The sequence below is a fragment of the Chlorocebus sabaeus genome, chromosome 17 (genome assembly GCF_047675955.1).
Source record: "Chlorocebus sabaeus isolate Y175 chromosome 17, mChlSab1.0.hap1, whole genome shotgun sequence".
NCBI lineage: Eukaryota > Metazoa > Chordata > Mammalia > Primates > Cercopithecidae > Chlorocebus > Chlorocebus sabaeus.
The window spans coordinates 52,754,885-52,782,718 of NC_132920.1; the positions used below are offsets into that span (position 1 = coordinate 52,754,885).

General features: G+C 41.5%; 1 protein-coding gene across 2 annotated transcripts in view; it reads right to left on the reverse strand.

Annotated features, from left to right (window-relative positions):
* The window catches only part of LOC103221354 (glutathione S-transferase A1), a 68,517-nt gene that overhangs the window by 6,568 nt on the left and 34,115 nt on the right, over positions 1-27,834 (reverse strand). The window contains exons 1-2 of one of the 2 annotated variants that reach the window (XM_073006063.1): positions 5,059-5,169; positions 472-588 (exon numbers count right to left, since the gene is read on the reverse strand). The exons of the other annotated variant lie outside the window; for it this stretch is intronic. Coding sequence (XP_072862164.1) covers positions 472-558 — 87 coding nt within the window. The 5' untranslated portion in view covers positions 559-588; positions 5,059-5,169. Of the gene's footprint in view, positions 1-471; positions 589-5,058; positions 5,170-27,834 lie in introns of those variants that run through there. 2 annotated transcript variants of the gene reach the window in all.

Here is a 27,834-nt window from a genome sequence, read left to right on the forward strand (position 1 = left end):
TCTCCTCTTATAATAATTCCAAAGAAATCCCAGATCCGTATGATTAATCCTTAAATACTTCAATGTGTTTTCCTAAAACACATTAAGTATTCTAAAGATAGCCATAGTACATCATCACACATGAAATATTAACAATAATTCTTCCATGTCATCAAATATTCAATCGATATTCATGTTTCTAATTGTTGTGTAAATGCCATAAATTATTTTTTACACTTTGTTTAAATTCTAATCCACTTAAGTTCTACACTTTGCGATTAGTTTCTTAAATGTACTTTAATATGTATGCCTTTAGATGAGAAGAAATTTTAAGAATTACTAGGTCAAATCTGTTCATCTTTTTCTTAATTACAGTCCATTTTTATTTAAGGGACAATGCTTCGGTAAATAATCATCTCATAGTTTCTGTGGGAAAAGTATGTGATAACACAATTTTAAATCCAACTTAAGATGATGTAACTCAGAACCTACCTCTACTCCAGCTGCAGCCAGGAGCCACCGGGTGGACTCCATTCTGCCCCGTGCATTGAAGTAGTGGAGCTTGGGTTTCTCTGCCATGATAGCAGTCTCCTGGAGGCTTCTCTAAGCCTGAATGAATGAACGAATAATTGAAGCCATAGAATAAAAAAATGTACTTTTGGTTGAAAACCACCCATAATACTGAGGTAGAACCTGCCTTCTTCATGACTGGGTTGCAGGAGTTCCTGGAATGTTTTTTTGGTTCAGATTGTTACCCAACAGTGGCCACCCTCAGATTCCAGTAAACCAGTCTCAAGTCTTCATTGGCTAACTGTGACTTCTTGGCAGCCTAAGAGGTGAGAGTATGTGGTAATGAAACATGTATAGGAGTTAATGGGAAGAGGAGGAATTAAAGGACTAATATTTATTGAAAACTTCCTAATGATCCTTCCTCAATGCTAGTCCCTTTTAATATTTTATATCTTTAACCCTCCTTATAGTACCACGAAATGATTGTTATCTCCATTTTTTAGTTAATGAAATGGAACATCAGAGAAATACAATGTTCACAGTCACACTCCAGTTGGTGATAGACATGAATATCTACACCAAAGACTAAAATGAAGGCACGCCTGGAAGCCAGCTGGGCGAAGGCCCTGGGAATCCATGAACTGGCCGTGAAACCAGAGGATGTCACTGACGGAGGACCGGCAGGGAGCTAAGTCACTCTTCAGGTCTTTGACTGTGAGACTGCATTTGATCAAAACCAGAAATTAGCCTTCAGACTTGTTTAACTGTAGCTAGAATATCCAAATTATTTCAACAGATAACAAATGCTAATCCCTTGTTTCTTTTGGAATTCTGTATTCTAACTCTGTGGGAGGTATTTTGTTTTATAACCTGGAAGAAGAGATTTGCTGCATTAACTTTGTAGGATATGGAAGGAGCTAGCATTTGTTCAATGTCAGTCACACACTGGTCATTCTTCTAAACTTCTCTTCATTTTATCCTACAAACATCACCTAAGGTGAATGCTGTTGTTATTCTCATTTTACATTTGAGGATACTGAGGTTTTTAAAGTAACTTGCTCAGAGTAAATGATGGATCTGGGATGCAGACTCACTGCTATTAAAAACCAAAGACTGCATCTTATTTTCTATGCTAGTGTTTCTCAAATATGCATGGTAATCTTTCAGCAGATTGTGAAACCGCATTACTTTAAAAAATAAAAAAGAAAAGAATATAATAGAAAACATCAGCGAGCATGACATGTGGAAGGGTAAGTAATGTTTCATGAGTTGTTAGTTTCAGTTATCTGTATGTTGTGTGTATGGATGTTTGCATGTGTGCACGCTCACATGGTCACTGTAAATGGTTAGAGGTAAATTGACTGGACTCATCAGTGAAGTTTGATAGGCCTTGCTCTATCCCAGGCTGTTTGGGAGGTGGAACATAGCAGAGTATCAGAGAATGAAAACCAGTGGCTGCAGGGACAGATGCAACTAACTGTCTCATGAATGTGAATGGAAAGACACAGGACTCATTGAAAGCAGGAGTTCCAGTGACAGGACTTAGGAACAGTTGCATTTTCTGTCCAAACTCCCAGTTCTGTTATTAAACATTAAGATGCTTCTTGCAAAGTTTTGTGGTTGCTGAGTGTGGAACAAAAATATACGTGCCTTTAACAACTAATGTATTTATTAATTAGTTTTTTTTTTTTTTTTTTTTTTGAGATGGAGTTTCACTGTTTTTGCCCAGGCTGTAGTGCAACAGTGCGATCTTAGCTCACTGCAACCTCAGCTTCCCAGGTTCAAGTGATTCTTATGCCTCAGCCTCCCGAGTAGCTGGGATTAGAGGCACCTTCTACCACACCCGGATAATTTTGTATTTTTAGTGGAGACAGGGTTTCAGCATGTTGGCCAGTCTGGTCTTGAATGCCAGACCTCAGGTGATCCACTCGCCTCTGCCTCCCAAAGTGCTAGGATTACAGGAATGAGCCACCGCACCCGGCCTCAACTAATGTATTTGTAAAAAAGTAGGTATGACTAAAATTAGGCATCAAAATCTTTTAAATGTCTACATTTTAAAATATGGGAGTCAATAGTCCAACCTTTGAAAAGTAAAGAATTATTTGAAATCATACCGAATCAACTCACCTGTTTTGTAATTAGATATTTTGGCATTCTACTTTCTATGATAACTCCAGGAGTAAATTAAAGTAACTTGGGAAATGGAAATAGCATAATTCAGCAGAATGAAAGGGAGAGTGAAGTTCACAGGAAAGCGTGGGGTGTGCTTGTTTAATTGTTATGGACTAGAGTTCACAGTGTTGTAATTCCAATCCCCACACTAAACTCTCTTAGCCATTGATTGAGGATCATGTTTCAAAAGGAAATGAAATTTTATCTTCATAATATTTTATCACAACACTCCTACTGATAACTAACATACCACTTTCTCAATGTGAGGTTTCCAAGGGTCAGGCTAAGACTGGGACATAGGTTACCATTGAGCTTTGTTGGGTCAACAGAAAATGAGAACCAGAGAGCTCAAGGATTTGCCACGAGTCACACACACATGCTGCTCATTCACGGTCAATATCTAGGAAGTGTGTCTACCTTCTGCAACAACCCTGGGAAATGGCTCCTATTATCCGAATTAAAGATGGGCACACTGAGTCTCAGAGAGCTAAAGCACCTGTCCCATGCTGCACACTTGGTGAGTGTTGGGTCAGCCTGAACTTCTGATTGCAAGTCCAGAGCTTTTCCATTCCACCCCGTAACCTGATTCTCAGCTCCTCTCTGAGAAGTTGTTTTATATTTTCCTATTCAATGTATATTAGCCAACTAAATGTTGGAAGGAGAGGGCGAGAGGAGAACATCTAATTCCTGAGTTCCTCCTGTGAGCAACTTTTCAGGGGCTTGCTTGGAATAAAAAATTAATAAAAGTGTGCCTTTCTCTGATTTGACAACCTAAAAACCAGAGTGAGTTGAGGACTAGTATAACTGTATTTACGTCAATTAAAAAATGGGCTTGTTTTGAAAGGAATATAAGCTCTCATAATTCCAGGAGTAAATTAAAGGAGTTCCATCTCTGAGTTGGTCCCAATGATACTGTTTCTTATCAGAGAGAAGGGAGAATGATGTAAATCACGACTCCTCCCATTATGAGATTCATAAACACAGTAGGTTGTTTAATCTCTGAGCCTCAATTTTCTCTCCTTAGAATAGAGGTAGTTATTTCTACTTTTGTAGGTTGTTGAGAAAGTTAAATAAGATAATGTACAAAAAATTCATAGTAGGAACTCAGCAATGGGTGTTTGCTCTTGTCCCAGTGCTTGGAAGATGGGTGAGTCTCTGGACACGTTGAGTAGCCCATGGATCCTCTTTCTTTGATCTATCTATCCATCAATTATTTTACCTATCAACTATCTATGTATGTGTATCTATTCATAATCTCTGTCTATCCATCTATATATGTGTTATTTCATCTATCAGTTGTTCTACCTATCTATCTCTCTGTAATCTGTCTCTTCATCATCTATCATCTATCTTGTATCCATTTCTCTGGTTCTCTATATTTTGTCCATAGAACTCTAGTAGGAATAAGATTTCATATGAATCCAGACTTATATGAAATCTGTCGTATGATGGCTCTCTGTTTCTCTCTCTCTCTCTTTGCTTTTTAGCTCCTGTACAGAGGTTAATGATATTCATTAATCAGTCCATGTGGATTAACAGGAAGTTTTCAGTGAACATCCAGGCAGTGGGGCACATCAGTAACACAGTCTTGCTTAGTCCCATGAGGTCATGTAGTCCCATGGTTCTCAACCAGGGGGATTTGGCTCCTCTGCTCCAGAGGACACTGAGCAAGGTCTAGGGACATTTTGGGTTGTCACATCTGCAGGGAGGGAGAGGGGGCTACAAATCAGGTAGGTAGAGGGCAGGGATGCCTAGAAACATCCTAGAGTGGGCAGGTCAGATCTCCATACAAAGAATTACACCGTTCAAAGGGCAGCAACAGTCAGAGCCTCTTTCTTAGCTATCCTCTAGATTGGCCAGGAGTTGGTAGGACTCCAGGGACAGAATATGACTTGTCATGGAGCTAATTAGTGGCAAAGGCTCTACTAGAATCTAGTTCCCCTGACATTCAAACTAATTTCCTCTAATTATAATAAACCTTAGTTTTAAATTTTCACAGCCTATATAGTATTACAGTGTCACAATTTACAATTGTGTGTTGACTACTTATACAGAGAAAGAAATTTTTGCATACATTGCCACTTCTTCCAGCACTGATTATTCTCAGATTGTTTAAATTACTATCATTTCTTTTTTCCCTCATGTCATTGTTTCCCATACCATTAAATGCTGAGGCCCTGGTTTTCTAAATTCTTCATTTTTACATTTCTCTAAAGATGTATCCAACAGAAAAGAAATAAACAATTCTTGAACTGTCACCCAAACACACCAAGATGGCACGATATGAGTAAAAACAGACTTTTTCTTGTCTTAAGGACACATACTAGCATATTTTTCTAGGAGGCTAGAGAGGAGAGTCTGAGGCAATGTAGAGAGATTTATAAGATCAGTACTTACTTTGTTAAACGCTGTCACTATCGTGGCTGGTCAACGGACTTTCAGGTCCTAATGTATTTATAAGCTTGTTGTTCCTTTCAATAGTTCCCTCCCACTGAAAGAAGGGTCAAGTTACGGAAAAGCAACTCCCACACATTTCATGGCCAAGGGACCACCTACTGGATTCTAAGACGTGAGTAAGTGATCTGCTTATCAGAAGAAACTGGTTAATATGTTCCATTTCAAGGTTGGCAATTAAAGTTTAAACAATGCATTTCACCTGGATTTTGCTCTTTTTGCAAGTCAGCAGAAACTGGCTTTTTAAAGACACTTGTTTCATGAGTTGGATGCAAAGACTATGGCAACTGAAAAACCTCTATTGTGAGCATAGCTGGGGGGTTTGTCTGTGAAGGGCAAGCTGATGCCACCCTTTACTTACTGGGTTGATGAATAAAATATAGGACATCCATGTCGATGTGAATTTCAGGCAAACAATCAATAATTTTTTAGTTATAGCTATTTCCAAACATGGTATGAAATCTGATTATACTGAAATATTCTTTATTGCTTATCTGAAATTCACATTTAGGTGAGTGTCCTGTATTTTATCTGCCAAATCCGGGAACCTATTTGCATGTGCTTTTCTCTTTACGCAACTCAAATCACCCATAATATAACAAATCTGAAAGTATCCATCACCTGGATTCATCAATTGCAAATAATGTTTCTTCATCTATAACATGTAGGGCGTTTTGTTGGCCCCCAAGAAAGATAGGTCCATATAGAAATCCCTAGACCCTGTGAACTGGATCTAATTTGGAAAAAGGCTCTTTGCAGATGTAGTGAAGTAAAAGAATTTGAGATGAGGTCTTCTTGGCATATCTGGAAAGGCCCCGAATCCATTGACAATTGTCCTCACCACAGAGAGAAGAAAAGACACGAGACACAGAGGGTGATATGCTGGAAGACAGAGGCAGAAATTAGAGTGATGTGGTCAGGATCCATGAAAGTCAAGAAAGACCAAGAGCCCCCAGAAGCTAGAAGACGCAGGAAAGGATTCCTGGAAATCACTTCTAATCCAAGCACATTGACACAATGACACACCAGAGAAAAATGATGTTGCATATAGTTACGTACGTGTAATTCACATATACTATCTGTATCTTGGTAGCCCAGGCCTGAGTGGCACTGCGGGAACTGAAGGAAGGCTCATGCCTGCGGCGGCACAGAGCCTTGAGGAGTAGAGTGAGGATGCGCCAGGAACACACGCCTGTAAGGGACAACAGGGTGGCCTGAGGGTGGGTCTGTTTGCTCTTCAGTATTTCCTCACCTCCTAGAAAACTGAGGGATCCACAGCAGACAGAATGGTTGTTTGAAAATGCATAAGAAAAAGTGTTTTCATCAGAAATAAAACAGATGTCCAGGAAAAAAAGAAAATTTCATTTTACCATTCCCCAGAATGGTAATTGTTTTCTTGTGCAGATTGTCAGGAGAAAATTTCTACCCCTGACTTTTTGACAGGCCATTTGACAAATGTTAGAGGACAATTCTTGAACAAGTCAAACAACTCACATAGTCTACATTTTACGTTTTTACTGAATTTTTAATTCCAAGAAAATTTGTGGGAAGATTGGAAATCTGATTTCATATCAGATACTAATGAAAATAAATCGATTTTAACTAAATCTGGTCATGGACGTTTTACTACATAATTAGCATATAATTTTAAAAATGTTTATTAACTTCACAATAGCCACAACCAACATTTAGATAAAGCAATTTATTGTTGTAAACTTTAGAATATTTGTATTACATGTTCTTGGCATCCATACCTGCTTTATCGAACCTTGAAAATCTTTGTTGCTTCTTCTAAACTTTTTGCATCTATGGGAAACTTCCTCAGGCTGCCAGGCTGCAAAAACTTCTTCACTGTGGGGAGTTTGCTAATTCTGATTTTCAGGCCCGGCAATGCAAAAAGCACAGCCTTAGACTGAAGCCAAGGGCTGACAACACCATTAACACAACCCAGGGAATCTGAGTCCCTCCTACACAAAGACCGACTGAGTTCCCTCTATCAGCACCAGTATGGAGGCAGAAATGGCCACTAAGTGAGAGATGACGATAAGAGGAAGAACATGCAGCTCACTAGCATTTTCCCAAACAATGTCTTTAAGACTTTATTCAGTTCAGTCTTCCTACCCTCTTTCTTACACTTGAATCTTGTATATTCATGGCTCTTGTAGAAGACGAGAAAGAACCATGTGCCTGTGAGATATCAGCACAGATCAGTCTCTAAGCAGAAGAAGTGAAGATATGGGAAAATTGAGTTAGAAATGGAAATAGAAAATGTGAAAGACAAACCATGGGGCCACTTTTTCCCATAGAGAGATACAGCGTTGGGGAGCAGCGTGTTGGGAGAGCTGTGCACAAGGAACACAATGATCTGGCAGCAGGAGCCAGAGCCCAAAGAAGGAACCAGATGGAAAGGGCCCTGCTCAGACACACTTGGTGTGGGAAGACAAGGGCATATTGGGATAAAGGGCGTCACAGAGAACTCAGCAGCAAAAACCACAGTGAAATAGAGGGATGAGGAGAGATGCTGGGCCCTGGGTCCTTAGCATTACAAAAAGTGAAATGTTCTTCTTGGGGTAGCATGCACATCAAATTTCCTTGGCATCACAAGAGGAATTTCTATGTCTCAGAATCAGGACCTGGAAGCTCATTTTGGAGACATGGGAGGCCCTGAAGGCCTGGAGAAGGCTGGGATCAGAATGTGGCCAGTCCAAGGGCCCAGATACTAGATACCAAGGTGGGAGATGAGGAGCTGCCTCTTGAAGACTGGGAAATGGGTCACCTTCAGCAGAGGGAAGCTGGAGGTGAGGCTGGAGTCAAGCTCTTCCACACAGTAGAGAAGTGCCATCAGGTGAATATCAGCCCGGCTCAGCTTGTTGCCAGTGAGGTACTCTTGTCCATGGCTCTTCAACACCAGAAGAATTGGAGGAATCAGGTCAGGAACATATGTGCAGTGAAGCTGGGGCCTCTGCTTCATCCCTGAATATGTCCAGCCCGACTCTCCCTCTCCCACCTCTGTTTCCTTACTGGGCAGGTGTGAAGATCCAGACCTTTCCCCATGTTCCCTGATTTAGTGAGAGAGTAAGAAGCGTGGCTCCACTCACTTCTTGGTTGGAGCCCAGGCTCCCATCTTCTTTTCTCATTCCACATCAGCTATGGCATCCACAGCACCCACCCAGCTTGCATCTTCCACATGGGCCAGGGGCTTATCCCCTCTTGCAGCATGTTCTGTCTGCCCCAGGCCCTACAGTGTGCAGCCCTGGTGTTCAGTGGCTTTACACTCTATCTCTCTGCAGTCTCTCTTGGACAGCGACTCCACCTTCATGACAGCATGCTTCTCCCAGGAGCAGACTATTTCAGAATCCTCATTTCTCCTTATCTGCTCTCCTCATCTCCTGCTCTGGGATGTGAAATAAGCCTGGGTGAACTTTAATTCATCCTCTTTCTTGCAATGTTGGTTCTTACTGCTTTCACTATGCTATAATCTGCACGCCACTGTGTCCTGGAGTGAACTGCAAAGATGTCTGCAACTTACTTTGAAATGCAAAAAAAAAAAAAAAATTGTTTGATTGAGGCAAACAGGGGTGTAGTGACTGACATGTGATAAAGCAAAGATAAAATGTTAACTTTGCTATTTAGATCCTTGGTGTATGTAAGTTCATAAAACATTTCTTTGGACTATACTGGATCTCTACATTTTTTAATAATAAAATTTTTGAGTGATATGTAATATTTATTAAAATATCTCAGCACATTAACATCGTAAATAATAAAAGGAGAAATCATATGACACCATTGATTTAAGATAATATTTTGGCAAATATATTTTCAGACTATGTATACATATAAAAGTATGGATAATTACTCGGTACACAAAGAAAACAACTTCAATGCTATATTGTAATATACATTGTTCAAATGCACATATCATGGGCTCTTTGGTAGAAGTGGTAGAATTCTTATTCACAGTCTATTTTTATACCATGCCTTGAGAGTCAGGAGCTCCATTAACATCAGGGAAGGCTTTTGGACGTGAAGGTCAGTGCCCCACCAATTCCCAGGCACTATTTTTCTGTTGTCTTATGTTATGGACCGAATGTTTATGTTTCCCAAAAATTCATACATTGAGATCCTGACTGCCATGTCTTTAGAAGAGATCCCTAAAAATATATATTCTTTCAAGCCATTAGTAGGTGGGGCTTTCAGGAGATGATCAAGTCATGGGGGTGGAGCTCTCATGAATGACATTAGTCCCCTTATGAAAGGGACCTTAGAGAACTCCCTTGGCATGTTTGCCATGTGAGGACACAGCCAGAGATTGGTTGTCTATGAACCAAGGAACAAATATAACCAAACTGCTAAGTGCCTTCTGCCTTAGATTTTATGGTTTAAACACTTGAAACAATGGAGCATTAGGTGATAGCAAAGTAATTCAGCTCCACTGGGTGCCTTTCAAATACCAGTCATTAGGCTATGATTTTTACAAATATATTTACATTTATTTCTCAGAACACTCTACTGTGGTAGATCTATATCTAAAATGTTTGTAATACACGTGACCAAATACAGGTACAAGAAACATCGGTAACCTGTCCAGCGTCACAGTCATGAGAGAAATTAGTGGAATTACTACAAGTAACTACTGATGCTACAAATAAGGTTTGGGTTTGCTCACTCTGCTGTGGTTTGTTCTATACATAAGCTTAGCATGATTCGTATGGCTAAAGACCTGCCATTTACATAATCCCAAGACAGCCTCCCCAGCAGAGCCATCTCCAACGTGTCGGTCTTCCTCTCTCCTCATACTACACATCCCAGGCTCTTTTTTTTTTTTTTTTTTGAGACAGAGTCTCGCTCTGTCGCGCAGGTTGGAGCGCAGTGGCCGGATCTCAGCTCACTGCAAGCTCCGCCTCCCGAGTTTACGCCATTCTCCTGCCTCAGCCTCCCGAGTAGCTGGGACTACAGACGCCCGCCACCTCGCCTGGCTAGTTTTTTGTATTTTTTAGTAGAGACGGGGTCTCACCGTGTTAGCCAGGATGGTCTGGATCTCCTGACCTCGTGATCCGCCCGTCTCGGCCTCCCAAAGTGCTGGGATTACAGGCTTGAGCCACCGCGCCCGGCCCCAGAGGCTCCTTTTTATGCCCAATGTTAGAAGTTTTTAAAAAAGAAAAAAATAAAATAAATAAGTGAAAAACTAGGAAATAAGGTATGCGTTTAAAAGATATCCCTAAACAATCTATTTTTGCAAGCAAGCTAGCAATTTTCAAAAAAAAGTTCTCTCAATTATTTTCCATAAAACACTGTTCCATTACCTTCTCCACATGATGTTGGCCAATTCTAGTCATGATTGTGTTTCAAGACCTCACTATTGTTTACATGGTAAAATTGGTAAACATGGTAAAATTATTCATATATTTAAAGCCAATGCATACCATAGGACATCTTCTTTCTTCTCATTTCAAACTGTGTTTCCTACAAAACTTTTATTTATTTGTTTTGTTTGTTTGTTGTTGTTTATTTTATTTTATTTTATTTTTTTGATACACAGTCTCACTCTGTCACCAGGCTAGAGTGCAGTGGGGCTACCTTGGCTCACTGCAGCCTCTGCTTCTTGGGTTCAAGTGATTCTTCTGCCTCAGCCTCCTGAGTAGCTGGGACTATAGGTGCATGCCACCACACCTGGCTAATTTTTGTATTTTTAGTGGAGGCTGGGTTTCACCATGATGGCCAGGATGGTCTTGATCTCTTGACTTCGTGATCCACCCACCTCGGCTTCCCAAAGGGCTGGGATTACAGGCATGAGCCATTACGCCCAGTCTTGTATTCTACTTTTCTTTGAGACAGAATCTTGCTCTGTCATCCAGATTGGAGTGCAGTGGTATGAGCTTGGCTCACTGCCACCTCCACCTCCCAGATTCAAGCGATTCTCCAACCTCAGCCTCCCCAGTAGCGGGGATTACAGACACCTACCACCACGCCTGGCTAATTTTTGTATTTTGAGTAGAGATGAGGTTTCCCCATGTTGACCAAGTTGGTCTTGAACTCCCGACCTCAGGTGATCTGCCTGCCTCGGCCTCCCAAAGTGCTGGGATTACAACGTGAGCCACCGTACCTGGCAAATACTTTTAAATAACAGCTTTATTGACATGTATTCACATACCATAATTGCCACCCCTTTATAGAATATTATTCAGTAATTTTTAGTACATTTACAGAATTCTGCAAATACTATCACTGTCTAATTCCAGAACATTTTTATCACCTGGGAAGGCAGTAGCACATGCTTTGGCAGCCATTCCCCATTGTCCCCTTTCTCCAGCCCCTGTCAACAAATGATTTCCTTTCTGGACTCAAATGATCTGGATGGTTCATACAAAAGAATTCATGTCACATGTGGCCTTTGGTGTCTGGTTTCTTTTACAGCACATGTTTTCAAGGCTTACCAATGCTGGAGCATGCATCAGTACTTCATCTCTTTTCATAGCCCAAGAATATTCCATTGTCTGCTACAGCACATCTTGTTCCCCCATTCTTCCATGGGTGGACATTTGGGTTGTTTCCACCTTTTGCATATGATGAATAATTCTCCTATGAACATTTCTGTGCATGGATTAGTGCGGATGTGTTTTCCTTTCTCCTGGATGTAGACCTGGTAGTAGAATTGCTAGGTCATTGGTAACTCTATATTGGACTTTTCAAGGAACCGCCAACAAGGGAGGAGACCCCTCCCCCCAGCTTTGCTGGTGCAAAATCAGTCTGGCTGCTTAGGTCTGTATCATTTGATACCTGCTTCACTTAGGTAAGCCTAGTATCTAGAGCACCAGCCTCTCTAACCTTAGTCAAGTTGACCAGTTCATATAATTGGCTGGAAATTTAGGTTCCTGGTCATTATTCTTGGAATTACTGGAACCAGAGATTCAGCTCCTTTGCAGTCTTCCCTCCGCAGGCCTTCATCTACAGAGTCTCAAACATTCTATGCTTTGTCCTAAGCTATTGGTTGGAGTCCAGCCTCTGAAGGCCTGAGCACCTGGAATCATGGTTCCCCAAGCTCCTGAGTTCACGGTTCATCAGTGTTTGGAAACCTCTGTCAGGGTGCTGGACCTATAGACTGCATTGTCTTCTAGAATCACACTCGCCTGAACACTCCCCATATTCACTGTTTCCTCATCTCCATGGGACTCTGTAATACTTGACCCCAGCACACACGCCCAGGGCCCAGCCTGCGGCTAGTCATGATGCTCCTGCCATGGTCCTGCCCACACACAGAAGGACCTAAATCACTCCTATGTTCTCTGTTGATGGAAGAACAGAAAATACACTATATGGGGTTCTCTCCTTTGTGTCTGTCTGATAGATGCTGTATTTGCTGGCAATGTAGTTGAGAATGGCTCTGGTCTGCACCAGCTTCATCCCGTCAATCTCAACCATTGGCACTTGTTGGAAAAACAAACTCCCGTCTTTGGAAAATAGAAAAAAAAAAAGGCAGAGTGAAATTTCTAGGAATCCCACCCTTTCAGGATGAAAAAGTGGTTGTAGAAATGACTAAATGTATAAAATGAAAAAAAAATATTGTCTGGCAACTGTTCAAATGAAATAGGAATTTGTTTTTAGCTTCTGGAAATGCTTTTTCTTATCAAGCTTTCTTTTGCTTTTTATCCTGTTATTTCATTTATGTTTTTATTCCCCATCCAGCTACAAAATAGTTCCCTTGTATTGTCTGTGTTGATTTATCTTCATGATATTTTAGGAAGAAGTTGGGAGAGACGGCAACAGGGCCACCAGCCAGATGCCATTTAACAGGGGAATTTCTCAGAGTAAGTCTCATGCTGTTGAAGACATTAAATACAGTTCTGAGAGAAGTTTCTACGTTGGCCCTTTGCGTGGTCTTCAATACCCCCATTAGACAGTGTGTGCAGGGCAGGCTCTGTGTTTCTTACCCCATGGCTGCTACCCTGGCTCATGTCCCTCCTCATCCTCTGACCTGGACTTCCAGCCAATTCAACACTGTCTCGTTATCTAAGCATACAACATTGCAAAGATATCACCTTGTCAAACTTATAAGAGAAACAAATTCAAAATGAACCTATTTCAACTCCTTTTGTTTAAAACATGTCCTTGCGTGTCTTTGGATGGGGTGGACTGTATGGGATCCTGAGCTGAGGACCACAGCTCACTCATGGTGCCAAAAGCAGGAAAGCAAGAAAAGGGATCCTCAGGGTGTTGGAGATGGTTCTCCAGCAAATACAAATAGAAGTCTGGCCCTTTTTAGCCTGGAAAGCATTGCCAGACTTACTCTAGGAGCCCATCCTTTCCATTTTACGATTTTCTCCCTCTCCACCATCACCAACTACACCCCTACACACATAAGCATTCCCGGCTTTTCAAACCTCCCTGTGTACCTTCTACTAGATACCCTCCTCAGAGGCACATAGGGACTTGATCTTACTATTTCTTAATTTTCCAAATCTTATGCAGATTCCAGAAATTTCTCTTCAAACTAGAAGCAGAAACAGTAAATGGGCTCTTGTTAATTCATTCCATAGCACTGTAGACTTTCAACCTTGAATGACTTCTGTCTGGTACATAATTGGGAAAATATAAGATTTCTGAGCTTAGTAGAGCACACAGAGGAGGCTGGTGGTGGCCATTTTGAAATCCACACTAGATCATCAAGAAAAGGGCATGGATCACAGCACATAGTCGCTCAATCTTCTAGTTCACTTTACTTCCACCTTGATCACTCCCATGTCCCTGATTAGGTCATGATTTGAGAGGGGATGTCACTGGAGTTAAAGGATCATGCAGTTCTTCTAATTATGGTGTTGTCATATCTTAGGAAAGCTTGTGTCTCTGAGTGAGATCAGACCACAGCCTTTGTGTCCCCAGCATGGGTATGCCATGGGCCAATGGCCACCAAAGATTCTGCCACCAAGGGCCTTTGCTGTAATTTACATCAGCTCAGTTTGTAGGAGCCCTGCTAAGGGTGAAATCTTAAGGTCATAGCTGTTGCACAGTTATAACTCTTGCTATTACAATTTCCCCTCCTGGAGTATATGGGACACAATAGAATAGAATTCTCAGTTTTAGGAAGGAATTAAAGTCCCCACAGCAACATTATTTTTAATGAAAATCTCTGGCTTGCGACATGCCTGTGTGGGTTTAATATCACTGTTGTCATGTCCTGGCTTCTTGACTTTGGACACGTTGTTGAATCTCTCTGTGTCTTAGTATCTAACCTATGAAGTGGGTATACTTATGGTACCTGTGTTATAGATTGGTATGAAGATTAAATTAAAAGTCATGCAAAGCACTCAGAAAAGTAGCAAGTATATCATAAGTGCTCATTGTTTGTTTCTTTTTTTTTTTTTTTTTAATTTATTTATTATTATTAAACTTCAAGTTGTAGGGTACATGTGCACAACGTGCAGGTTTGCTACATATGTATACTTGTGCCATGTTGGTGTGCTGCACCCATTAACTCGTCATTTACATCAGGTATAACTCCCAATGCAATCCCTCCCCCCTCCCCCCTCCCCATGATAGGCCCCGGTGTGTGATGTTCCCCTTCCCGAGTCCAAGTGATCTCATTGTTCAGTTCCCGCCTATGAGTGAGAACATGCGGTGTTTGGTTTTCTGTTCTTGTGATAGTTTGCTGAGAATGATGGTTTCCAGCTGCATCCATGTCCCTACAAAGGACACAAACTCATCCTTTTTTATGGCTGCATAGTATTCCATGGTGTATATGTGCCACATTTTCTTAATCCAATCTGTCACTGATGGACATTTCGGTTGATTCCAAGTCTTTGCTATTGTGAATAGTGCTGCAATAAACATACGTGTGCATGTGTCTTTATAGCAGCATAATTTATAATCCTTTGGGTATATACCCAGTAATGGGATGGCTGGGTCATATGGTACATCTAGTTCTAGATCCTTGAGGAATCGCCATACTGTTTTCCATAATGGTTGAACTAGTTTACACTCCCACCAACAGTGTAAAAGTGTTCCTATTTCTCCACATCCTCTCCAGCACCTGTTGTTTCCTGACTTTTGAATGATCGCCATTCTAACTGGTGTGAGATGGTATCTCATTGTGGTTTTGATTTGCATTTCTCTGATGGCCAGTGATGATGAGCATTTTTTCATGTGTCTGTTGGCTGTATGAATGTCTTCTTTTGAGAAATGTCTGTTCATATCCTTTGCCCACTTTTTGATGGGGTTGTTTGTTTTTTTCTTGTAAATTTGTTTGAGTTCTTTGTAGGTTCTGGATATTAGCCCTTTGTCAGATGAGTAGATTGCAAAAATGTTCTCCCATTCTGTAGGTTGCCTGTTCACTCTGATGGTAGTTTCTTTTGCTGTGCAGAAGCTCTTTAGTTTAATGAGATCCCATTTGTCAATTTTGGCTTTTGCTGCCGTTGCTTTTGGTGTTTTAGACATGAAGTCTTTGCCCATGCCTATGTCCTGAATGGTACTACCTAGGTTTTCCTCTAGGATTTTTATGGTATTAGGTCTAACATTTAAGTCTCTAATCCATCTTGAATTAATTTTCGTATAAGGAGTAAGGAAAGGATCCAGTTTCAGCTTTCTACTTATGGCTAGCCAATTTTCCCAGCACCATTTATTAAATAGGGAATCCTTTCCCCATTTCTTGTTTCTCTCAGGTTTGTCAAAGATCAGATGGCTGTAGATGTGTGGTATTATTTCTGAGGACTCTGTTCTGTTCCATTGGTCTATATCTCTGTTTTGGTACCAGTACCATGCTGTTTTGGTTACTGTAGCCTTGTAGTATAGTTTGAAGTCAGGTAGCGTGATGCCTCCAGCTTTGTTCTTTTGACTTAGGATTGTCTTGGAGATGCGGGCTCTTTTTTGGTTCCATATGAACTTTAAAGCAGTTTTTTCCAATTCTGTGAAGAAGCTCATTGGTAGCTTGATGGGGATGGCATTGAATCTATAAATTACCTTGGGCAGTATGGCCATTTTCACAATATTGATTCTTCCTATCCATGAGCATGGGATGTTCTTCCATTTGTTTGTGTCCTCTTTGATTTCACTGAGCAGTGGTTTGTAGTTCTCCTTGAAGAGGTCCTTTACATCCCTTGTAAGTTGGATTCCTAGGTATTTTATTCTCTTTGAAGCAATTGTGAATGGAAGTTCATTCCTGATTTGGCTCTCTGTTTGACTGTCACTGGTGTATAAGAATGCTTGTGATTTTTGCACATTAATTTTGTATCCTGAGACTTTGCTGAAGTTGCTTATCAGCTTAAGGAGATTTTGGGCTGAGACAATGGGGTTTTCTAAATATACAATCATGTCATCTGCAAACAGGGACAATTTGACTTCTTCTTTTCCTAACTGAATCCCCTTGATTTCTTTCTCTTGCCTGATTGCCCTAGCCAGAACTTCCAACACTATGTTGAATAGGAGTGGTGAGAGAGGGCATCCCTGTCTTGTGCCAGTTTTCAAAGGGAATTTTTCCAGTTTTTGCCCATTCAGTATGATATTGGCTGTGGGTTTGTCATAAATAGCTCTTATTATTTTGAGGTACGTTCCATCAATACCGAATTTATTGAGCGTTTTTAGCATGAAGGGCTGTTGAATTTTGTCAAAAGCCTTTTCTGCATCTATTGAGATAATGATGTGGTTCTTGTCTTTGGTTCTGTTTATATGCTGGATTATGTTTATTGATTTGCGAATGTTGAACCAGCCTTGCATCCCAGGGATGAAGCCCACTTGATCATGGTGGATAAGCTTTTTGATGTGCTGCTGAATCCGGTTTGCCAGTATTTTATTGAGGATTTTTGCATCGATGTTCATCAGGGATATTGGTCTAAAATTCTCTTTTTTTGTTGTGTCTCTGCCAGGCTTTGGTATCAGGATGATGTTGGCCTCATCAAATGAGTTAGGGAGGATTCCCTCTTTTTCTATTGATTGGAATAGTTTCAGAAGGAATGGTACCAGCTCCTCCTTGTACCTCTGGTAGAATTCAGCTGTGAATCCATCTGGTCCTGGACTTTTTTTGGTTGGTAGGCTATTAATTATTGCCTCAACTTCAGAGCCTACTATTGGTCTATTCAGGGATTCAACTTCTTCCTGGTTTAGTCTTGGAAGAGTGTAAGTGTCCAGGAAATTATCCATTTCTTCTAGATTTTCCAGTTTATTTGCGTAGAGGTGTTTATAGTATTCTCTGATGGTAGTTTGTATTTCTGTGGGGTCGGTGGTGATATCCCCTTTATCATTTTCAATTGCGTCGATTTGATTCTTCTCTCTTTTCTTCTTTATTAGTCTTGCTAGTGGTCTGTCAATTTTGTTGATCTTTTCAAAAAACCAACTCCTGGATTCATTGATTTTTTGGAGGGTTTTTTGTGTCTCTATCTCCTTCAGTTCTGCTCTCATCTTAGTTATTTCTTGCCTTCTGCTAGCTTTCGAATGTGTTTGCTCTTGCTTCTCTAGTTCTTTTAATTGCGATGTTAGAGTGTCGATTTTAGATCTTTCCTGCTTTCTCTTGTGGGCATTTAGTGCTATAAATTTCCCTCTACACACTGCTTTAAATGTGTCCCAGAGATTCTGGTATGTTGTATCTTTGTTCTCATTGGTTTCAAAGAACATCTTTATTTCTGCCTTCATTTCGTTATGTACCCAGTAGTCATTCAGGAGCAGGTTGTTCAGTTTCCATGTAGTTGAGCGGTTTTGATTGAGTTTCTTAGTCCTGAGTTCTAATTTGATTGCACTGTGGTCTGAGAGACAGTTTGTTATAATTTCTGTTCTTGTACATTTGCTGAGGAGTGCTTTACTTCCAATTACGTGGTCAATTTTGGAGTAAGTACGATGTGGTGCTGAGAAGAATGTATATTCTGTTGATTTGGGGTGGAGAGTTCTACAGATGTCTATTAGGTCTGCTTGCTGCAGAGATGAGTTCAATTCCTGGATATCCTTGTTAACTTTCTGTCTTGTTGATCTGTCTAATGTTGACAGTGGAGTGTTGAAGTCTCCCATTATTATTGTATGGGAGTCTAAGTCTCTTTGTAAGTCTCTAAGGACTTGCTTTATGAATCTGGGTGCTCCTGTATTGGGTGCATATATATTTAGGATAGTTAGCTCTTCCTGTTGAATTGATCCCTTTACCATTATGTAATGGCCTTCTTTGTCTCTTTTGATCTTTGATGGTTTAAAGTCTGTTTTATCAGAGACTAGTATTGCAACCCCCGCTTTTTTTTGTTCTCCATTTGCTTGGTAAATCTTCCTCCATCCCTTTATTTTGAGCCTATGTATGTCTCTGCGTGTGAGATGGGTCTCCTGAATACAGCAGACTGATGGGTCCTGACTCTTTATCCAGTTTGCCAGTCTGTGTCTTTTAATTGGAGCATTTAGTCCATTTACATTTAAGGTTAAGATTGTTATGTGTGAACTTGATCCTACCATTATGATATTAACTGGTTATTTTGCTCGTTAGTTGATGCAGTTTCTTCCTAGCCTTGATGGTCTTTACATTTTGGCATGTTTTTGCAATGGCTGGTACCGGTTGTTCCTTTCCATGTTTAGTGCTTCCTTCAGGGTCTCTTGTAAGGCAGGCCTAGTGGTGACAAAATCTGTAAGCATTTGCTTATCTGTAAAGGATTTTATTTCTCCTTCACTTATGAAACTTAGTTTGGCTGGATATAAAATTCTGGGTTTAAAATTCTTTTCTTTAAGAATGTTGAATATTGGCCCCCACTCTCTTCTGGCTTGAAGAGTTTCTGCCGAGAGATCTGCTGTTAGTCTGATGGGCTTCCCTTTGTGGGTAACCCGACCTTTCTCTCTGGCTGCCCTTAAGATTTTTTCCTTCATTTCAACTTTGGTGAATCTGGCAATTATGTGTCTTGGAGTTGCTCTTCTCGAGGAGTATCTTCGTGGCGTTCTCTGTATTTCCTGGATTTGAATGTTGGCCTGCCCTACTAGGTTGGGGAAGTTCTCCTGGATGATATCCTGAAGAGTGTTTTCCAACTTGGTTCCATTTTCCCCCTCACTTTCAGGTACCCCAATCAGATGTAGATTTGGTCTTTTTACATAATCCCATACTTCTTGCAGGCTTTGTTCATTTCTTTTTCTTCTTTTTTCTTTTGGTTTCTCTTCTCGCTTCATTTCATTCATTTGATCCTCCATTGCTGACATTCTTTCTTCCAGTTGATCGAGTCGGTTACTGAAGCTTGTGCATTTGTCACGTATTTCTCGTGCCATGGTTTTCGTCTCTTTCGTTTCGTTTGTGAGCTTCTCTGCATTAATTACTCTAGCCATCAATTCTTCCACTTTTTTTTCAAGATTTTTAGTTTCTTTGCGCTGGGTACGTAATTCCTCCTTTAGCTCTGAGAAATTTGATGGACTGAAGCCTTCTTCTCTCATCTCGTCGAAGTCATTCTCCGTCCAGCTTTGATCCGTTGCTGGCGATGAGCTGCGCTCCTTTGCCGGGGGAGATGCGCTCTTATTTTTTGAATTTCCAGCTTTTCTGCCCTGCTTTTTCCCCATCTTTGTGATTTTATCTGCCTCTGGTCTTTGATGATGGTGGTGTACTGATGGGGTTTTGGTGTAGGTGTCCTTCCTGTTTGATAGCTTTCCTTCTAACAGTCAGGATCCTCAGCTGTAGGTTGTAGCTGTAGGAGATTGCTTGAGGTCCACTCCAGACCCTGTTTGACTGGGTATCAGCAGCAGAGGCTGCAGAGGATAGTATATTTCTGAACAGCGAGTGTACCTGTCTGATTCTTGCTTTGGAAGCTTCCTCTCAGGGGTGTACTCCACCCTGTGAGGTGTGGGGTGTCAGACTGCCCCTAGTGGGGGATGTCTCCCAGTTAGGCTACTCAGGGGTCAGGGACCCACTTGAGCAGGGAGTCTGTCCCTTCTCAGATCTCAACCTCCGTGTTGGGAGATCCACTGCTCTCTTCAAAGCTGTCAGACAGAGTCGTTTGCGTCTTCAGAGCTGCTGCGTTTGTTATTATTTACTGTGCCCTGTCCCCAGAGGTGGAGTCTACAGAGACAGGCAGGTTTCCTTGAGCTGCTGTGAGCTCCACCCAGTTCGAGCTTCCCAGCAGCTTTGTTTACCTACTTAAGCCTCAGCAATGGCGGGCGCCCCTCCCCTAGCCTCGCTGCTGCCTTGCCGGTAGATCACAGACTGCTGTGCTAGCAATGAGGGAGGCTCCGTGGGTGTGGGACCCTCCCGGCCAGGTGTGGGATATGATCTCCTGGTGTGCCGGTTTGCTTAAAGCGCAGTATTGGGGTGGGAGTTACCCGATTTTCCAGGTGTTGTGTGTCTCAGTTCCCCTGGCTAGGAAAAGGGATTCCCTTCCCCCTTGCGCTTTCCAGGTGAGGCAATGCCTCGCCCTGCTTCAGCTCTCGCTGGTCGGGCTGCAGCAGCTGACCAGCACCGATCGTCTGGCACTCCCCAGTGAGATGAACCCAGTACCTCAGTTGAAAATGCAGAAATCACCGGTCTTCTGTGTCGCTCGCGCTGGGAGTTGGAGACTGGAGCTGTTCCTATTTGGCCATCTTGCTCCGCCCCCTCTCATAAGTGCTCATTAAACATACACTATTAGGATTCTGAGAGTTGGCTGGTATTTCATATCATCATTAAAAAATTAAATCAATCTAATATTGATGAAAATATACTCTATTGTTGATCTAGATCCAGTGACTTAAACTTTGAAATAAATCACACCTTGTCTTGAGAGTAGTCATGTTGGTTGGAATGGCAGCCAGCAATAAGACTGTCTCAATCTGATCAGAAGCTCTGAGTGGATGCAGGTATTTAATACAAACATGAAACCCAGTTACTGCATAACAATGCAGTCGACTTAATGGGCAGAATCTATAAAAATAAAAGTCAAAGTAGACACTTAACAAGATTTCCTGTATTTCACTTTTGGTATGATCTGGTACCAATCTTGACTCTGCCTCAAAATACCTGTGTGATCTGGGACTCATCACTTAACATCTTGAAGCCTTAGTTTCCTCATCTGCAAAATGGGAATAGAACATTTTCTTAAACAGAATATTGTAATGTTTCAAAATGCAAGATACAGGGCCTGACCCACATCCATCAAGTAATAAATGGTAGTGGTGTTTGCAGTGGTTACTTACAGTTTAATGGAGTTCTTTATGGTGACAGGTCAGGAATTTGGGGGTTTCTAGCTTGCTCCGTGGAACAGAGTTTGCTATGGATCTATGATCACACAGGACCAGGATCTAGAGATCATGGGGGGTGTGTGCTAGACATTAATAAAGCGTCCAGTTCAGGAAAAATCTAAGGAATGGCAGATGGTCCTGCCAGGAGGGTGACCAAGGTGGGGTGGGGTTGGCAAGTGGGATGTGCTTGTGAGGCTGAGGACTGGGTTGTGATCATCAACCTTAGGGCACTGAGACCCCAGAAGCCCAAGCAAGGGCTGCAGTCAGCCCTGCCCCCGCCTTCAGTCAGGCTGGATGGAGACCGGGGAGCCTGGGTTTCTCCCAGCCTTGCCCCTCCCTCCCTTCTGCTGAACTCTTCCTACCTGGGCTCTGAACACATCCCAGAGCTGCAGAGCTGATGTCTGGATGACAGTGAAACAGGGTATTCATTTGTACAAAGAAAACAAGCTGCAATGGCAGTGTTTGGATTTCTTGTGTGCTTATTTCTTCATAGGATTGAGAAAGGGTGAGGCTAAAGTCTCAAGCTCACGTGAAGCAATGGAGAAAGTGCCGTCCTGAGGTTCAGGTCCACACTGGGCTGTGAGGCTGAAGGGGCGCGCTAGAAGTTCCCTTCACAGGATGCCACCTCGCCTGAAACCCTCCTTTTCGGCTGCTACCCGAGGGTCAAGATTTCTTGAGTTTGTCCATGATTCACTTCCCAGGAAAACCCTCAGGTAGGGACTCTGGTCTAGACTGGGAAGTGTTTTTCTCAGTGACACATCTAGAGGGCAGCTCTTAGCGGAGTCCCACAGACACCTCCCAGCATTTCCTGCTCAAACCCTGGAGGATGACCTGGTAACACTGGGGATTGCTTGGGTGTTCTCCTGGAAGCTCCTGATTTTAACCACCTGTTTACTTGTCTCCATTCTTATAGATATGTAGGCTACTCGAGAGCAGGAACTGAGTCTGTCTTGTTCACTGCCTACCCTCAGAACCTCACACAGCACCTGGCACTTAGTAGGTACACAATAAAATAATCATCAAATTAATATACTCAGTCTTTAACGGGTTATTTGTTATAATCCACTGTCTTCCACCTCTCATGTGTGGTATGCATTTTAACTTTACGTTCACTTTCTGATATACATTTTATCCCCTTCTTATATAAACTTCTAACGTATACAATAACACAAAAGTATCACTACCTTCCTTGTATTCCTATCATAGAATCAGTAACTACCAACGTTAGTGAAAAGAGTCAAACTTTGTGAAATATTTGAAGATTTACTCTGAGCCAAATATGAGTGTCGAATACCTGAGACACAGCCCTCAGGAGATTCTGAGAATGTGTGGTCAAAATTGTGATTGTACAGCTTAATTTTACACATTATAGGGAGACATAAGTCATCAATCAAATATATATAGATGTATATTGGTTTGGTCTGAAAAGTGGGGACAACTAGAAGTGTGGGCTTCCAGGTGGTGTGTAGATTTAAAATTTATCTGATTGGCAATTTGTTGAAAGGGTTAAGTTACTACCTAACCACCTGGAATCAATAGAAAGGAATGTGTAGTTTAGGATAATAAGGGGTTGTAGAGAACAAAGTTCTCTACATCATGGAGATGAAGTCACCTAGTAGCAGGCTTCAGAGAAAATAGATTGTAAATGTTTCTTATCAGACTAGAAGTGTTTGTTCTGTTAGTAATTCCAAAAGAGAAGAGATATAATGAGACTTGTCCAACCCCCCAACTTCCCATCATGGCCTGAATTCATTTTTCAGGTTAGCTTTGGAATGACCTTGCTGAGAAGAGAGGTCCATTCAGATGGTCAGAGTGAGGGAGGGGGCTTAGAATTTTATATATGGTTTACACCAACTAAAGCCAATATGTTTTCATATACATGCCCACCCACTTCCCCAATCTTGTAATAATGTGAAGAAATCCCAAATATCATATATTCCATCCTTAGATACTTCAAAGTGTTTCCCTAAAACATAAAAACTATGGTTCCAGCAAACCAGTCTCAGATTCCAGCAAACCAGTCTCTGTGCCCATTGGTTAAATGTGACCATTCTCGCCATGCTAAGAGGTGAGACTGTGTGGTAATAATGCATGTATGGAAGTTAGTGGGAAGAGGAAGAATTCAAGAACTAATATTTATTGATAACTTTCGACTGATCCTTCCTTCCCCAATGCTAGTCTCTTTCAATATGTTATATTTTGACTCCTCCTTAGAGTCCCATTAAATGCTTGTTATTATCTCCATTCTTTAGTTAGTGAAATGGAACATCAGAAAAGTTAAATGCAGTGTCCACTATCACACTCCACGTGGTGATGAACTTGAAAATCCACACCCAGTACGAAAATGAAGATAGGCCTGGAACCCACCCAGGTGAAGGCCCTGGGAATCCATGAAGTGGCTGTGAAACCAGAGGATGTCACTGACAAGGAGGACCAGCTCTTTGGCTGTTAGGCTGACTTTGATGAAAAGCAGAAAGTAGGCCTCAGGCTTCCTTAACTGTAGCTAGAAGAACCAAATTCTTTCAACAGACAGAGGACCCTAATTTCTTGTGCCTTTTGGTTTTCTATATTCTACCTCTTTGGGGTGCATTTTGTTTTATAACCTGGAAATACATGTGTTGCCTCATCAACTTTGCAGGATAGAAAAGGAGATAGTATTTCTTCAGCATCAGTCACACACTGGCCATTCCTCCACATTTATCTTCATTTTATCCTACAAAAATCACCTAAGTTGAATGTTGTTATTATTATTCTCATTTTACAATTGGTGATACTGAGATTTTTTAAGCAACTTTCCCAGAGTAAGTGGTGGATCTGGGTTTCAAACCCATTGCTATTCAAAACCAACGACTGAGCCTTATTTTCTAAGTTTGTGTTTCTCAAATATGCATGGTAATTTTTCAGCGAATTGTGAAATCCACATATTTTTTAAAGAAAATAGGAAACAATAAAAAATACCAGCGAGCATGACATGCTGGAGAGTAAGTAATGTTTCATGAGTTTTTAGTTTCAGTTACATGTATGTTATGTGTATGGATGTTTGCATGCGTGCACGCTCATTTGGTCATTGTAAATGGTTAGAGATGAATTCATTGCGGATCATCAAGGAAGTTTGATGGCCCTTGCTCTATCCCAGCCTGCTTGGGAGGTGGAACATAGCAGAGAACCAGAAAATGAAAACTGAGTGTACAGGGACAGGCCATAAATAATTGTATCATGAATGCGAGTGGAAACACACAGGACTCATTGAAAGCAGGAGTTCCAAGACTTAGAAACAGTGGCATTTTCTCTCCAAACCCCCAGCTGTGTTATAACATATTAAGATTCTTCTTGCAAAGTTTTGTGGTCATCAAGGTTGATACATTGGTACAAAAATATACTTGTCCTTACCAACAGATGTATTTCTAAAAAAGCATGTATGACTTGAATTTAGACATTAAAATCTGGAACTAAATAGTCTAACTTTTAGAAAGTAAATAATTCTTTGGAACATACTTAATCAACTCATCTGTCTTGTAATTAGAGACTTTGCACATTGCACTTTCCTCCCATTGGAAATGGAAATAGCATGATTCAGCAGAAGGAAAGGGAGAGTGAACCTCACAGAGAGTGGGGTGTGCTTTAATTGTTATGGACTAGAGTTCACAGAGTGATTCAAATCACACACTTGCACCCTTAGCCATTACTGAGGATCATGTTTCAAAGGGAAATGAATTATTATCATCTCACATAATATTTTATCATAATGCTCTTGCTTATATGTAACATATCACCTTTACAATATGAGGTTTCCAAAGGCCAGGCCAACACTGAGGCAAAGGTTACCATTGAGCTTCATTGGGTCAACAGAAAATGAGAACTAGAGAGGCTCAAAGATTTGCCATGGGTCACACACACGTGCTCCTCATTCATGGTCAATATCTAGGGAGTGTGTCTACCTTCTGCAACAACCCAGGGAAATGGCTCCTAAGAGCCTAATGAAAGATGGGCACACTGAGGTTCAGAGAGTTAAAGTGACTGGCCCACGCTGCACACTTGGTAAGTAAGCCCAAACTCCTTCTAATTGCAGGTCCAGAGCTTTTCCACTCCACCCTGTGAGCTGGCTCTGCTTCTGTATGAGAAATTGTTTCATGTTTTCCCATTCAGACTCCATTAATCAACTAAAGATTGGAAGGGAAGGGTGAGAGGAGGACATCTGAATCTCGAGTTCCTTTCTGTTAGCAACTTTTCAGGAGCTTGATTGGAGAAAAAAATAATAATAAAAATGTTTCTTTCTGTACTTTGACAACCTAAAAACTTGAGTGAGTTGAGGACTAGTATAACTGTATTTTCCTCAACTGGAAAATGGGCTTGTTTTGAAAGGAATACAAATGGTGAAATTCCAGTAGTAAATTAGAGTTAATATACTCTTGGTCCCTGGGTGGTCCTAATTACTGTTTCTTATCAGAGAGAAGGGAGACTGAGATAAATCACAACTCCTTCCATTATGAGGTTCATAGACTCAGTAGGCTCTTTAAATTCTGAGCTCAAGTTTCTCCTTTCAAAATCAGGACAGTTATGTCTATTTTTGAGGGCTGTTGAGAAAGTTAAATGAGATATTGTATATAAAATTTATAATAAGAACTGAATAATGAGAGTGACCTCCTGCCCCCACTTCTTGGGATGTGGTTGAGTCTCTCTGAACACACTGGGTAGCACATGGATCTCCTCTCTCTCTTTTAACTCTTTCTCTCTTAACGCATCAAGCTCTGACAAAAATAAGATTTTATGTATATCCAGATTTCTTTCTGAATAAGGCATATTATAAGTCTGTTTTTTTAAAGCTCCTGTACAGAGGTTAATAACAGGCACTGATCCAGTCAACCTGGGTTAACAAAGTTTTCAGTGAAGGTTCAGGGAGGCCTGATCCATCATTAACACAGTCGTGTTTAACATAGAGTTAAACAATATCATTCTACCCCTGGCCCCTAACATTTTAAAACACAATCATGCCTTCCCAATACTCCCCCAAAATCTTAACTCATTCCAGCATTAACTAAAATGTCCAAGTCCAAAGTCTCGTCTGAGACTAGGTAAGTCCCTTCTGCCTATAAGCCTGTAAAATCAAGAACAAGCTAATTACTTGCAAGATACTATAGGAGTACAGGCATTGGGTAAATGCTCTCGTTTCAAAAGGGAGAAGTCAGTCAAAACAAAAGAGCTGCTGGCCTCATGCAAGTCCAAAATCCAGCAGGGAAATCATTACATCTTAAAGCTTCACAATAATCTTCTTTGACTTCTTTGACTCTTTGTCTCACATCTAGGCCATACTGATGCAAGGGGTGGGCTCCCAAGGCCTTGGGCAGCTCTGCACCTGGGGCTCTGCAGGGTACATTCCCCAGGCTGCTTTCACTGACTGGTGTTGAGTACCGGCAGCTCTTCCAAATGCATTGCACAAGCTGTTGGTGGATCTACCATTCTGAGGTCTGGGGTACAATGGCCCTCTTCTCATAGCTCCATGAGGCAGTGCCTCAGTGGAGACTCTGTGTGGGGGCTCCAACTTTTCCCTTCCCCACTGCCCTAGTAGAAGTTCTACATGAGGGCTCCACTCCTGTAGCAGGCATCTGCCTGGCCATCCAGGTGTTTTCCTAAATCCTATGAAATCTAGGCAAAGGCTCCCAAGCCTCAACTCTTGCTCTCTGTGCACATGCAGGCTTAACACACATGGAAGCTGCCAAGGCTCCTTACAGCTTGCATCCTCTGGAGCAGTGGTCTGAGATGTATCCGGGCCCCTTTATAGTCATGGTTGGAGCTGGAGCAGCTGGGACACAGGATGCCATGTCTCAAGGCTGCACAGAGCAGCAGGGCCCTGGGTTTGGCTCCCAAAACCATTTTCCTCTCCTAGGCCTGTGATGGGAGGGGTTGTCTCAAAGCCCTGGACATGCCCTGGAGACATTTTCCCCATTGTCTTTGCTTTTAACATTTGGCTACTTTTGCAAATTTCCAAACTTTTGCAAGAGGAGCAGTATGTTAATAACTAAGACTTTTGCAAATTTCTGCTGCTGGCTTGATTTCATCCCCTGAAAATGGGATTTTCTTTTCTACCACATGATCAGGCTGCAAATTTTCCAAACTTTTATGCTTTGCTTCCCTTTTAATATAAGTTTCAACTTCAGATTGATTTATTCGAATTCAATGACAGATTTCAGATCATGTCTTTGTGAGCACATATGAACATATGCTGTTAGAAACAGCCAGGCTAAATATGGAATGCTTTGCAGCTTAGAAATGTCTTCTACCAGATACCCTAAATCATCTCTCAAGTTCAAAGTCTCACAGATCTCTAGAGTAGAGGCACAAAGCCACCAGTCTCTTTGCTAAGGCATAGCAAGAGTGACTTTCACTCCCATTCCCAAAAAGTTTCTCATCTCCATCTGAGACCTCAGCCTGGACTTCACTGTTCATCTCACTATTGGCATTTTGGTCACAACCATTCAACTACTTTCTGGGAAGTTCCAAACTTACCTTCGTTTTCATGCCTTCTTCTGAGCCCTCCAAACTGTTCCAGCCTCTGCCCCTTACCCAATTTTAAAGCTG